The sequence below is a fragment of the Plecotus auritus genome (assembly GCF_963455305.1).
Source record: "Plecotus auritus genome assembly, chromosome: 8".
In the NCBI taxonomy this organism is placed as follows: Eukaryota; Metazoa; Chordata; class Mammalia; order Chiroptera; family Vespertilionidae; genus Plecotus; species Plecotus auritus.
Window position 1 is genome coordinate 76,911,308 of NC_137782.1, and position 15,442 is coordinate 76,926,749.

A 15,442-nucleotide genomic window follows, 5' to 3' on the forward strand; every position below is an offset into this window, starting at 1 on the left:
GCCGATCTGACTCTAGAGCTGTTCCTCTTTCTACCTCACTGTCTCTCCAAACTTTACCAAAGGACTCACAATAGATTGATTTTCAATGGCAAGCTTCTACAATGACATAAACTCCCTTGTCTTTACAAAAATTGACTTATGTAGTAAATTTTATGAAACTTTTATTTGCATAATATGAAACATCATTTTATATACACTAGATTTTTAAATTACTAAAACTTACTCCATTGAGATGGAGTAAGGAGGAAGCTAGCACTACAGCCCACTGCCTCCAAAAGAATTACCCATATTGTTTCAGGTTCATGGAGTGAACCCATCTGATTCACAGAAAACCCACAATGTTTTTTAAAGAGCTCTGTTGATTAAAAGAGATTGAGAGCTCAAAATGAAAAATGAAAAGTTTACCTGAGGGCAGACTGTTGTGGATTGTTACAATAATGGCCCCCAGTGAACTACAACTACCTGTGCTCATACCTGCTGCAGCCACCTTTCACTTCAAATTCCTTCTCTTGGTTGCTCTTAGCATATCTAGGACAGTCTGGCATTTTCAAAATAAAGCTTATTATCTTAAGGAAGAACAAAGAAAATATAAAAGGCATAGACACAGTTTAGTATATGGGGGCAAAATTAGGTTTATGGTTGTGAGCACACAAAACAGTTTATTCTTGTAGTATTATTTAGTAATTATTGTATTATTTATTTGTACTACAATAATAAACCTACTTTTGCCCACCCCAGTATACTAACAATCTTTGGTTCTATAATACCTCTACTGCATCTGTGGGAACCCTAATCAGTTAGTGTATGCTGTATGTTCAAGGCCACTCTAAGCATTGGAATCCTAATCAGGGTGTTCAAGGCCAAGTTGCCATAGGCAGGTACAAAGATGCAGCAAGCTATACACTGTGCAGGTGTGCCTTTCTGTAACCCAAATACTGAGGTCACTATTTGGCATGAAGCCTCTTTTGTTTGAGCGTGTCTGAGCTTGTATACAAGTTGCCACTGACCAGCCTGTGGTTGGCTCCTGTATACCAGTAGATCCTATGTTGGGGGCTACATTGTAGGGAAGATGTATTACTGACCAGCCGGTGATGGTTGTTTTACTAGAATGGCTCCTGTATATCTCCTATGTGCAGGGCTATGTTGTGGGGAAGATAATTACTGACCAGCCAGTGCTGGCTGTTTTTGGTAGGATGGTTCTTGTGTTTGCTACTGTATTAGCAAGGACTGCTTTACTGGATTGCTTTGTCTAATGGCTCCTTAGTAGCAATGGCTACTTGGGCTACAATAAAGACTCTCTTATATACCCACGACTTCTCATGTCTTCTCCATCTGATACCCGGCGTCTAAGGAGGTCCAGTCCCTGGCAGAGGGACTCAGACACAACAGATGGCATGGTCGAACAGGATAAAGGACCTGTGCACCCAACAACAGACTAGCCATATACTCTTGCACATTTTGGGGCAAAAATTTTATTCTTTCAGTTCATTCCCATCTCTTATTTTGTCCTTTAAGTATTTCTAATTTCTTTTTCATCAAGGGCCTTCCTACTTGTTCTCCAGAGCTGATGAATCTTAATGCTTTAAAAAAACATTTTTTAATTGATTTCAGAGAGCAAGGGAGATGGAGATAGAAATAACAATGATGAGAGAGAATCATTGATTGGCTGCCTCCTGCACACCCCCCACTGGGGTTTGAGCCCACAACTGGGGCATGTGCCCTGACCAGGAATCGAACCATGACCTCCTGGTTCATAGGTTGATGCTCAACCACTGAACCATATCAGTAGGGCAATGGTTTTTTTGAAGAAAAAAATCTCTTCTATCAGGGAAACTGAAGGGTGTAGATCACTCTTTCTGATCTGGGACTAATTATCTTCAATCCCAGCACTATAAAGTTGACTCCAAGTTTGTGGGGGCAGAGTTAAAAAGAAATCTTAAAAGGAACAAGTTTTTCTTGCCTACCACATCTCATTGGCTGATAAACTATAAAAATTAGATCATAGATACAGGAAATAAATTGCAGATGCCAGTAAAATTACAAAATCAATGAAAAACCAATAAAATGCCACTGTTGGAGTTTATGTAATCACTATACTGCCAAAACAACTGGTGGAAAAGTAAATAACTTAATCAATTACGTAACTGTTTGTTCTATATGAAAGCAAACATATGAATACTACATTTTAAAATATTTAGATGATTGGTTAAATTTTTTTATTTTACATCTGGCTGTTTGATAGCATGTAGAAACGGCTTGAGGCAAGTAAATATGATGATGCGGTAAATACACAGAGCAATTCACTTTGGAGAATTACAGACTTAGAATAACAAACAGGTGATATGGAGTAAAAAAAAAAAAAAGTACAAAACAAACCTTGTTTCCCATTAGAGGATTCAGGTCTTACTAAACTCTATACTTCAGGGTTTTGAAAATCTTTACATTTAGAATAATAAAAATGCATGACCTACTTCATAGGTTTACAGAATATATTTAAAAAATATATTCCGTTATTATTAGTTAATTATTAGTCTATTTTACAAGTGCTAATTGAGCATCTACTATATGCCAAGTTCTGCAATGAATATAGGAAATAGAAAAAGTAAGTAAAACACAGTCTCTGCATTTAGTTAACAATCTAGTGAGGGTGTTAAAACAAACTCAATTATGAGACTATGATGTATAAGAAAATAAAGGTACAATGTGCCATGAGAAGGTCTTGGGAAAGTTTTGGAGTATGTAGAACTTGAGATGGAAGAAGATGGGATGACAGCCCTTCATTGCAGACAGTCCATCTGCAGAATAGACTAAGAAAGACCTGGAAGTGAATTAGGTAGGTATACTGAGTAGCTAATAATTTGAATGGGTTGAAAAAAAATATGTGTGTAGCTGAGACAAAACAGAAAGGAACTTGGCATCTGATTGCATAGGATTTTTATGGCTGGACACTTACAATTTATTCTTTCCCCGTTTAGAGGTATAAGGTTAAAAAAAAAAAAGCAAAAGTAACTTAGAGCTCCTCGATTTCACAAGTTATTCAAAACAGCACTGGTAATAGCAAGAACATTTCTGAAGTAGGATATTTATTGCCTGTATTGCTTAGGCTCCGCATCCTCTGCAACAAGTCCAGGACATGGCCTTTGTGTGGTCCCTCTTTGAACATGACAGTGACCTAAACATAATTGCTAGGGAATTGCTTCTTGACCTATGATTAGTGTGAGACTGGTGAGCTACTTGTTGTTGTTTTTTTCTGCCAAGAAAGAGAGTTGCCAGGTGGATAAGTGTCAGGGGAGAGAGTTGTTATAAATTTTCTTTTAATTTAATTTAATTTTTTCTAATTATAGAAGTGTATGATAGTGAGGAATTACTACTAGAAAGAGAAAGACAGGATAGAGAAACCTCAGATGATTTAGAGCCAGAACTCCTGGCAATATCTTTGCACCGCTTCAGTTATATTACCTTACAGTTATATTACCTTACACTACCTTCAGACAGCTGCTGATTTGGTAGGGTGACAGAGAAAAAACACACTATTAGTTCTACTTCCATTTTCTAAGCCACACTTTGGGGGTACATTATTTATTCTTTCCATCATCATCAACTACTTTATTCTGAGGATTTACCAAAAAACAACAACAACAACACAAAAACTTCTAAAGACTTTCTCTAGATGAATGCAGAGTCAGAGATAATCACATAGTAATTGCATCATCCATCTCTAAGTGTTTTTATATAGGTAAAATCAAAGAACATTAAGCATCAAGTGAAAAAAATTAATGAACAGGCAATATGCAAATTTGTAAGGTATATTTGAGTGGAAAAGGACACTTTTTTTTTATTACAAATAGTAGTACATATGTCTCCTTTTTTTTTTCCCATTGACCTCCCCCCGGCCTCCCCTTCCCCCCAGTACATGCCTTTACCTGCCCCCCCCCCAGTGTCTTTTATCCATTAGTTATGCTTATATGCATGCGTACAAGTCCTTTTGCCAAAGTCAAAGCAAAATTCTATTCATGTTCTTCAATGAGTGAGCCCTTAAATGACTCTCCATTGCTCACAGGATAAAGTCCAAACTTCATAGCCTGTCTCTGCCTACCACTCCAGCCTCATTAATTGCTGTGTTTTTATATCCTACGCCACAGCAAACTGATATGCTTATTTGTAGATCATGCTTTTTTTTTTTTTGTCTTGTGTCTTTGTTACCTTTATCTGGTGTGAAATGTTTTTGTTCTTTCTCTGTTTGGTGAACACCAATCTTTCAAGATTCAACTTATGCCATTTCCTTTATGAAGTCTTTCTGATCAATTGGTCACTCCCTCATTTGTGCCCTACAATACCCTCTAAATGCTTCTATTTTAATATCTACAAAACTTTACAATTAATAAAACTTGTTTACCTGTTTTTCTCATCTAGACTCTAAACTACTCGAGGATAAGGACTATCTCTTGATGGCCTTGTATCCCCAATATAAATTGGCACATAACTTTTATTAAATATGTCTTTTACCCCTACAATTCAATGACTTTTAGGATATTCACAGGTTTGTGCAATCATCACTACAACTTTAGAACATTTTCATTACCTCCAAAGAAATCCCTTAGTTATCATCTCCTCAATTCCCTATACCTCTGAGCCCTAGGTAACCAGTAATTAAATTTGTATCTTCTGGATTTGCTTATTCAGAATATTTCATATACATGAAATCATACAATATATGGCTTTTTATGTGTAGTTTATTTTCTCAGCAGAGTGTTGTTTTTTTTTTTAAATATATTTTATTGATTTTTTTACAGAGAGGAAGGGAGAGGGATAGAGAGCTAGAAACATCGATGAGAGGGAAACATCGATCAGCTGCCTCCTGTACACCTCCCACTGGGGATGTGCCCGCAACCAAGGTACATGCCCTTGACCGGAATCGAACCCGGGACCCTTCAGTCCGCAGGCCGACACTCTATCCACTGAGCCAAACCGGTTTCGGCTCAGCAGAGTGTTTTTAATGCTCATCCATATTGTACTCTGTTTCTTTTTTTTTGCTGACTAATATTCCATTGCACAGATATACCAAATTTTATTTATCCATTCATCAGTTGGTATACATTTGGTTTTCTCTTTTTTTCTGGCTACTACCAATAATGCTGCCATTTGTGTACAAGTTTTTGTATGAAAATAAGTTTTCAATTTTCTTGGATATATACCTAGCAGTGGAATTTCTGCATCACACAGTAATTCTATGTTTAATCTTTTGAGAAACTGTCAGATTATTTCCCAAAGCATTGCATCATTTTTAAAAAATGAGGTGAAATTCATAGCATATAATTAACCATTCCAAAGTTCACAATTGACATTTAGTGCATTAACAATGTTGTATAACCACAATCTCTCTCTAGTTTGAAAACTTTTTCATTATCCCAGAAGTATACTCTGTACTCATCAAATAACTCCCCATTCCCTTCTCCCCCACCCTTGATAAGCACTAATCTGCTTTCTGTCTCTATGGGTGTGGTCTTTTGTATCTGGATTCTAATGTTTTTGAGGTCCATCCAACTTGTAGTATGTATCAGTACTTTGTTCCTTTTTATGGCTGAGTAATATCCCATTGCATATATATATATAGGATATATATATATCTCACAATTTTTTTACCCACTCACTCATTGATGAACATTTAGGTTGTTTAAACCTTTTAACTCTAACGAATAATCTATAAAAATAAAAGTGTAATAGGCTAATTATACTGGACTTCCTTCTGGACGATCTTCCAGAGTAAGCCACCACTGTGGGGGCTGAGGCGGACGCAGCCGCCGTGGTGGGTGGGGGCCGAGCCCTTTGCACGAATTTCGTGCATTGGGCCTCTAGTGTTTTTTAATAAACAACTGTGTAATGTTTTCTGTTTGGACATACACTTTCATTTCTCTTGGGTTTATACATAGTAGTGGAATTGATGGGTCATATGACTATCCTATATTTAACATTTTGAGGAACTGCCAAACTGTTTCCACAGTGGTTGTATCATTTTACATTCTTATTAGCAATGTACGAGCATTCGTAATTCTCCATATCCTTGCCAATGCTTGTTATTTTCCACTTTTTAGATTATACCCATCTAATGGGTATGATATGGTATCTCATTGGGGTATTGATTCTCATTTTTAAAATGACCAGTGATTTTGAGTATCTTTTCATGCATTTGATAGTCACTTGTATATCTTCTTTGGATAAATATCTGTCAAGTTCCCTTGCACATTTAAAAAATTGGGTTGTCAGTTTTTTGATGAGTTATGTGTTATTTATATATTCTGAATATTAAACCCTATGGGATACATGATTTGCAAAAATTTTCACCCATTCATTGGGTCATCTTTTCAATTTCTTGGTAATGTTCTTTGAAGCATAAAAGTGCTTAATTTTGATGATATCCAGTTTATCTTTTCTTTCTTTCTTTCTTTCTTTTTCTTTTTTTTTTTTTTTGCTTGTGCTTTGGTAGCACATGTAATCCAAGGACACAAAGATTTATGCCTATATTTTCTTCTTAGGGTTTTTCAAGCTTTAGCAAATATATTTAGATCTTTGACCCATTTGAATTAATTTGTGCATATGGTGTGAGGTTTGCATCCAAATTCATTCTTTTGCACTTGGCTTTCCTGTTCTCATTATTTTGTTGAAGAGATTATTCTTTCCCTTTCCCACTGAGTTGTCTTGGCATTCTTGCTAGAAAATCAACTGATCATAAATGTGAGGATTTGTTTCTGAACTCTTAATGATATTCTACTGATCTACATATCTATCCTCATGCAAATTCTACACTGTCTTGATTATTGTAGCTTTGTAGTAAGTTTTGAAATTGGAAAACATTCATTTTCATATGAATTTTCCTATAATGTTGTTAATTTCTGCAAAGAAGTCAACTGGGATTTTGATAGGAATGTATCAAATCTGTAGATCCATTTGGAGAATATTACCATATTGATAATATTAAGCTTTTCAATCCATGAACATGGGAAGTATTTTCATTTATTGGGGTTTTAACTTTTTTAAAAATATATTTTATTGATTTTTTCAGAGAGGAAGGGAGAGGGATAGAGAGTTAGAAACATCGATGAGAGAGAAACATTGATCAGCTGCCTCCTGCACACCCCTTACTGGGGATATGCCCGCAACCAAGGTACATGCCCTTGACCAGAATCGAACCTGGAATGCTTCAGTCGACAGGCCGATGCTCTATCCACTGAGCCAAACCATTTAGGGCAAGAGTTTTAACTTTTTTGAACAATTTTGCAATCATCAGTATATGAACTTTGCACTTCTTTTGTTAAATTTATTCTTAAGTACATTATTCCTTTTGATGCTATTGTATATACAATTGTTAATTTCATTTTGTTTTTTTTCATTGAGATCATCGAATTTTTATACATTGATCTTTCATCTTATGACTCTGATGAACTTAATAGTTTTTATAGTTTTTTAGTGGATTCCTTGGGATTTTTAAATATAAGATCATATCATTAGAGAATAGAGATAGTTTTACTTCTTTCTTTTCAATTGATGGTTTTTATTTCTATTTCTTTTTTTTTTAAATATATTTTATTGATTTTTTTACAGAGAGGAAGGAAGAGGGATAGATAGTCAGAAATATCGATGAGAGAGAAACATCGATCAGCTGCCTCCTGCACACCTCCTACTGGGGTTGTGCCCGCAACCAAGTTACATGCCCTTGACCGGAATCGAACCTGGGACCTTTCAGTCCGCAGGCCGACGCTCTATCCACTGAGCCAAACCGGTTTTGGCTCTATTTCTTATCTAATTGCCTTGGCTAGAACCTCTAGTCCAATGTTAAATAGAAATGGCAAGAGTGGACATCCTTGTTTTATCCCTGATCTTAGGAGGAAAGCATTCATCTCTTACCATTAAATATATCAGGTGTGGTTTTTTGAGGATGCCCTTTATAAGGTTGAGGAAATTTCTATTCCCAGTCTGTTGTGTATTATTTCTTTTAAATGAAGGGGCGCTGAATTTTACCAAAAGCTTTTTTCTGCATCTATTGAGATGATCATGTAGTCTTTGTCCTTTAGTCTATTGATGTGGTGTGTTACATTTAATTAATTTTTGGATTATACCAAACTTTGTTTCCTGGGTTAAATGCAAATATTTCTTAAATTTAATTCATGATGATTAACTTATCTGAGGATTGGGTGAAAGTTAATTCAATAAGTGGCCACAGAAACAAGATTGAAAAATAATTTCCATTGCAAGACAATAACTAGTTAGGAAACATGGAAACTTTGGAAGTAGAATTATTATTGTAAAATGATCCAAAAAGATTATATGAATATAAATTTATTACAATTTACCACCCTTTGAGTCCTATATTTTTCCTTTACAGTCCTGGAACAAGATCTTCATGGTATTTTAGATTTAACAAAACTTAACTATTACAAACATCCCTACACTATAAAAATGACTTTAATGCTTTCCTCATACACTTGCTCTATCCTCCCAACTTACTTTCTCTTTCTCTCCCTCTCTCTCTGATACACACACACACACACACACACACAAATGTCCTTCTCAAGTATTATCCTAAATGAGAGTATAATTACTATCAACCCTTACTGAATATCCAAAAATGGTGTTAATTGGGCATATAGTGAGGTTACTTCCGATTTAAATAACTTTAGTACTGTTAAAATAAAGAGCCTCACATAGAATAAAAAGGACAGAAAAACTTACGTTTAATTGTGAGCCCAAGAATTATCAATATCTCTATTAACAGGGACAAGAGCTTCATCTTCTGAGCAGCTCCTTCTCACTGTAACACAAGCAGAACTATGTGGCTGGCCTATAGCTTCTTTACAGTTTTGGTGGTGTCAGGACTTGGTTGCTAAGCAACCATTTCTTTACTCTTTGGCCAATGAGCTGCCAGGAAGTTTCTTTCAACCAGGAATAAAGGCAGGTGCTGGAAGAGCAGGTTGTGGGAAGGAATCATATCTAGTTTGCTACTCCTTTGGCAGGAGATAAGGGGTAGGCTTGAAATAGTTGCTCTTTGAAACTGAAGGACGGTGAATAAGTCCAATTTGTCCACACTAATATTAATGTTCCGAGTTGCTGAAAGTTTTTTTTAAAATTCTTTAGTGTTTAAAGTATTACATATATATAGTATTACATATGTCTCCTTTATCCCCTATTGACCTCTCCCCGGCCCCCCCACCCCCCAGCACATGCCCTCAGCCCCCTAGTGTCTGTGTCCATTGGTTATGCTTATATGCATGCATACAAGTCCTTTGGTTAATCTCTTACCCCTCCCTGCCACCTTCCCTCTGACATTTGATGGTCTGTTGGATGTTTCTATGTCTCTGGATCTATTTTTGTTCATCAGTTTATGTTGTTCATTATGTTCCACAAATGAGTGAGATCATGTGATATTTATCTTTCTCCGACTCACTTATTTTACGTTACCTCAAGAGGTGCAAGCTGCATTTATGTGAAAACAATTAAGTACATGAGCTGATCTGACATCTTACTTTAATATCTCAAGGCTAGGGTGGACAATAAACATATGGACCAAGGCTTTGGTCTCCATCTGGGTGAAAACATCATTTGTCCTCTCTTCAAGTAAGGAACTCCTGAGCTTTCACTGGGACAAAGACAAATACATAATCCACGTCATCTATGATTTTTTAAAATGGTCTTTCATTAAAAGGAATTTTAAAATACCTTCTTTACTATCTTAAACAATATGAGCATTTCATGAGTGAGTGATCTCAAGGTAGGACCAGAAACTAAAATGAATATTTGGTTAAAAGGACAGTAATATTAAGGATAAACCAAGAAATGGAGGCAGTTGAGAAGTTATGCCTAAAATATATTCAACTTTTACAGTGTGTCCAGGTAATTACTTCAGAAACTCTTACATTTATTGTCTTGAATTTACAGGTTTTCCCCCTTTATTAGTTTCCCATTGTTGTCTTGACAAATTACCACCAATATAGTGGGTTAAAATAACAGAAATGTATTCTCTCCTGGTTTTGGAAGTCAGAAGTCCAAAAGGATTCTTACAGGACTAAAATCAAGGTCAGGTCAGGTCAGTTCCTTCTGGAGGCTCCGGGGGAGAATCCTTCCTTCCGTGGCAGCTCTCAGCTTTTAGTGGCTGCCCACATTCCTCAACTTGTGGCCACTTCATTCTAATCTCTTCTCAGTCATCACTCTGCCTTCTCCTCTTCTGAAGTCTAACATCCCTTTGTCTCCCTCTTATAAGGACACTTAATGATGATGTTCAGGGACCACCAAGATAATAAAGGATAATTTTCCCATCTTAAGATCCTCAATCACATCTGCAAAGTGAGATGTGATTTTTGCCAAATGAAGTAACATTCACAGGTTCCAGAGATTAGGTTCTAGAAATCTTGGGGAGCACTGTTCAAGCTACCAGTGTCTTTAATGTCTTTTCCTTTCAGCAACAGACTTCAAAATGGAACTTTCTTTCCTAACTTCTGTACTTTAAAAAATTGCCTCAATATAATTTATTTAAAGTTTTAAATATCATCCATTAAACATTCTCCAAATAATATTTTTTCAGTTCCCATTTGGATCCAGAATTTTCAGCATTGTCCAGCAGATGATTTGCCTCCTACTTTTACTGAACTTGAGGTCATTTGACCTATCTTCCTTCAACTTCTTTTTTATTTGAAATTTCTTTTCATGAGTTTTTTCTTTTTCCTTTTCTCTTTTTGGCTCAATCCCTTCACCAACACCACCCCCAGCCATCAACCCTCCCAATAGCTGTCAGCTTGTTCTCTATCTATAGATCTATTTCTATTTTGCTTGTTAGTTCAGTTTGCTCATTAGATTCCACATATAAGTGAAATCATATGGTACTTCTCTCTAACTGGCTTATTTCACTTAGCATAAGGCTCTCCAGGTCCATCCATGCTGTTGCAAAAAGTATGATTTCCATTTTTTTTTTTACAGCCAAGTAGTATTCCATGTGTAAATGTACCACAGCTTTTTTATCCACTTATCTACTGATAGATACTCGGGCTGCTTCCAAATCTTGGCTATTGTAAATAATGCTTCAGTGAACATAGGGGTGCATGTATTATTTTGAGTGTTTTGGGTTTCATTGGACATATTACCAAACTAGAGGCCTGGTGCATGAAAATTCATGCACTGGAGGGGGGGTTCCCTCAGCCTGTCCTGCCGCCTCTCACAGTCCGGGAGCCCTCAGGGGCGGGAGGTGACCCGGTGATCAGGGGAAGGCGATGCCCCCCATCACACCTCTGCTGCTGCCACTGCCAGAAGTGCAAGCCTTGGCCGGCCCTGGTTACCTGAGCCTTGGGTGTCCCTGGGGGCTGGGCAGCCGCCATCAGAGGCTTGCCTGCACCTTGGGCTGGCCCTGGGCGGCTGGGGGCCTGAGGGGTCTGGGGGACTCTGGAGGCAGGCACACAGAGCAACCGGATCCGCCTGGGGCTGGGCCCAGTTGTGCTGCGTGCCTGCTGCCCCTGCCACCCCGGTGGGGCTGAGGGGACTGGGTGCAGCCATCTTGTGGCTGTGGGCACTGCCATTTTTGAGGGCGTGGCAGTCAATTAGCATATTCCCTTTTTATTAGATAGGATGTGGAATTACTGGTAATCTCCATCTATTCATCCTTTTTGTAATTCATCCCAAAATATGAAATGCCCTTCCTATATTCTTTTTTTTTTTTTTTCAAATTTTTATTAAGGTATTATATGTGTACATATCTTACCATTGCCCCCCACCCCCACTGCCCTTCCTATATTCTAAGTCCAAGCTTCCTACTCTCACTTTTCCTTCTATACACATCTAGTTTTTCTGGAAGTCTATTGACCATTTGTCCTCTCTCAGTTTCAATCTTTTTGTTACCAACCTTCTTCATTTTTTAAAGTCTCATCCATTTTTTATTACTAATGTCCTTTAATTTCTTTGACCTAGGTGGAGCCAGGTCAAATGGATGAAAACCAAACAAAAGCGCTGAATTTGTCCTGGCAGGTTTCTCGCAGACACCATCTATTAAGGCAGGCTATTTGTACTATTTATTTTCTTCTATGTGCCCATATAGATATGTGATGTCCTCATCATGGTCACAGTGGTCTCTAATAACTATCTGAATTCATCACCCATATATATTATTTCTTGGACCTTTGTTATTCAATAGTAATGACCCCTCAGCTTCTGGCTGATTTTCTTGACCAACCTTCTTCTTAGTTTAAAAATTCTTCATTCCACCTCTCCTAGAAAAAATTTCCTTTGACTCTGGTATCCTTTCAACTACTATCTCCTCAACTTACCCTTTAGCTTCTAAACATTCAAAAAGATAGTCCATAATAAGTGCTTCTGGCTTGTTGCCTCCTAATTATTGTTTAACTACTTGCTTTTATTTTTGCTAATTTACATAGATTCTAAGTCCAATTAATTATCTTTTCTCAGTTCTCATCATTCTGATCTCCATAAAACATCTGACCTTTCTGACCTCAAACATCTTTTTGAAAATATATTATTGGTTTCTCTAAAACTGAATTGCAATTATTTTCTATACTCTGGAACATTATTTATTCTTCTTCTACCACTCCTTCTTCCTTCATTCATGTATTGCATACTTATTATATGCTAAATATGAATGGTAATTTTCTTTCAGGTGTCCATTAATTTCAGTTCTTAGGTCCACTTAGTCTTTACCTTAAAATTAGGGCCTCTTCACAGTAATCCCATCCAATCTCACGTGTTCTTCCTTAGTTTTGCCAATATCTCTCCTTTTTAAAAAATATATTTTTATTGATTTCAGAAAGGAATGGAGAGAGAGAGAGAGAGAGGGAGAGAGAGAGAACCATCAATGATGAGAATCACTGATTGGTCGCCTCCAGCAAACCCCACACTGGGGATCAAGCCTACATCCAGGGCATATGCCCTGACTAGGAATCGAATCATGACCTCCTGGTTCATAGGTAGATACTCAACCACTGAGTCATGCCAGCCAGGCAGCAACATCTTTTTATTGCTCCTTATTTAACTCTCATTCATTATCTTATCCATTCAATAAATATTTATTGAGAGTCCAGTATGTGCCAGGCATTATGCCATTCTCTGTGGATGGTGAATAAGAAGATATATTTTCTAACCTGAGAGAGTTTGTAAGTCCAGAGAGAAAGATAAATATTAACAAAATAATCACAAAAATAAATGCATAATAACAAGCCATAAAAAGTACTGTATAGGTAAATAAATGAGCACTGAAGGCATATGAGGGGATACTGTGGGTAGAAGTCAGGTGGGATCAGAATCAAGACAGGCACTGTCAGAAAATGATGTTTAAGTTGAACTGTGAAGTATGAGAATGGGTCAACTAAACAAATCATGCCCCAAGTATAGCAAAAAAATGTGAAAAGGCCATGTGGTAAGCATAAGATGTATTCAAGAAAATGAAAAGCTCTAAGGGTTGCTATGATTTGAACTAGAGACTGGGAGGTATAAGATAAAGCAGAATTGGTAGGGATGTTCACTCAATTCTCAATGATTTCGTTTTTATAATTAGACTATGTTAATTGAATCAGGCTGCCATAATGAAATGCCATAGACTAGGTGGCTTAAATAACAGAAATTAATTTTCTTACAGTTTTGGAGGCTGGTCTGATTCTGGTGAAGACTCTCTCCCTGCCTTGCAGATGACCACCTTCTCACTGTATCGTCACATCAAGGGGGTCTGAGGAAGGAAGATAAAGATATTTTCCTTTAAAAAATAAGGCTATAGTTCTAGTGAATTAGGGTCCAATCTTTATGGCCTTATTTAACCTTAATTACCCCCTAAAGACCCTATCTCCTGATATAATCACATTGGGGACTAGGGCTCTGACATACAAATTTGGAGGGAACACAATTCAGTCCGTAGCAAAGATCACCAGAATGTCATTGAATGACTTACAACAATGAGATATAATCATATTTAACAAGATGACTCTAGATGTGGGGTAGAGAATGGACAGAAGAGGGGTAAGGGTGAACAAGGGATCCAGTTAAGAAGTATTTTGCAGTAGTTCATTTGAATTCAGACTGAGCTTACTGAAGTGCTATTGGAAAGGAGATTTAAGTTATATAGGATAAAAAATTGAGAAGGTATAGCAATTCATTTAAAATGATACTGAAGTGTCTGGCTGGTATTGCTCAGTGGTTGGGTGTTGACCCATGAACCAGGAGGTCACAGTTTGATTCCCAGTTAGATCACATGCCTAGGTTATGGGCTGGATCCTCATTTAGGCATGGGGGCATGTAGGAGGCAGCTGATTGATGATTCTCTCTCATCAATGATGTTTCTATCTCTCTTTCCCTCTCCTTTCTTCTCTCTGAAATCAATATAAACATATATTTTAAAAAAATGATACTGAAGTCATAAAAGGAACTAAGGATGGTACTTAGGTTTCCAGATTGCTCAACTGAATGGGTGATGGAGTCATTCAATGAGATATGGAACACTGGAAGAGATCTAAGTGTGGGGGAAAGTTCATGAGTTCATTGTGGCATATGGTATATTTAAGGTACTTGAATACATTAAGTAATATTTTGTCAGAATAATTAAAACTAAATGCTGAAAAGAATCCCCTCTAAATATTAGTGCCTTAACACAATAAGAGTTTCTTATTTATATCATAGCCTGATGTAGTGCTCCTTAGATTCCCTGAGATACTCCTCCAAGTAGTGACTCAGAAATCAAAGCTAGCCTTGGCCAGTAATGCTAAGTGGTTATAGTATCATCCAGAGCACCGAAGGGTCACAGGTTTGATTCCTGGTAAGGACACATACTCAGGTTGTGTGGTTGATCAATAGTTGCGGCATGTATGGGAGTACGGGAAGCAACAGATTGATGTTTCTCTCTCACATTGATGTTTCTCTCTCTCCCTTCCTCTCTGTCTAAAATCAGTAGAAATATATCCTCAGGTGAGGATTGGAAAAAAAAAATCCAAGAGAATTTCCTTCTTTAGATGATGCTTCTGAGATCACTCTGGAAAGGAAAGAGAAAATATGGATGAACGCATAGGGGATGTGCTGTTCAGGCCTGGAAGTGGCATGCATAATTTTTATCTCATAACCCAGTCAGAATGCTGTCACATGCCCTAACTACTTTAGGGGAGACTGGGAAATATAGTTTCCTATGAACCAAGAGAGAGGAAATTGTATTAGTCAGTATCTCTGCCACATTTACCTGTGCTAGGTACTATTCTAAGTTCTTTATATGTTTTAATTCATTTATTCCTCACATCAGTCTTATAAGGCACATACTGTATTATCATCCCCATATAATAGATTTAAAAAACAAACAAACAAACAAGGTACAGAGACTTTGAGAAACTTGTCAAAGCTCACATCCTATATAATAAAGAGGTAATATGCAAATTGACCCTCACCCTGTCACGCCATCACAAGATGGCTGCACCCACAG

At 37.2% G+C, this 15,442-nt stretch overlaps 1 protein-coding gene across 2 annotated transcripts in view; it reads right to left on the reverse strand.

Annotated features, from left to right (window-relative positions):
* The window catches only part of SEL1L2 (SEL1L2 adaptor subunit of SYVN1 ubiquitin ligase), a gene marked incomplete at both ends in the record, with an annotated part of 122,013 nt that extends 113,228 nt beyond the window's left edge, over positions 1–8,785 (reverse strand). For both annotated transcript variants that reach the window (XM_080684224.1, XM_080684223.1), the window contains one exon: positions 8,728–8,785. In XM_080684224.1, coding sequence (XP_080540350.1) covers positions 8,728–8,785 — 58 coding nt within the window. The remainder of the gene's footprint in view (positions 1–8,727) is intronic.
* Between the last annotated feature and the right edge of the window lie 6,657 nt (positions 8,786–15,442).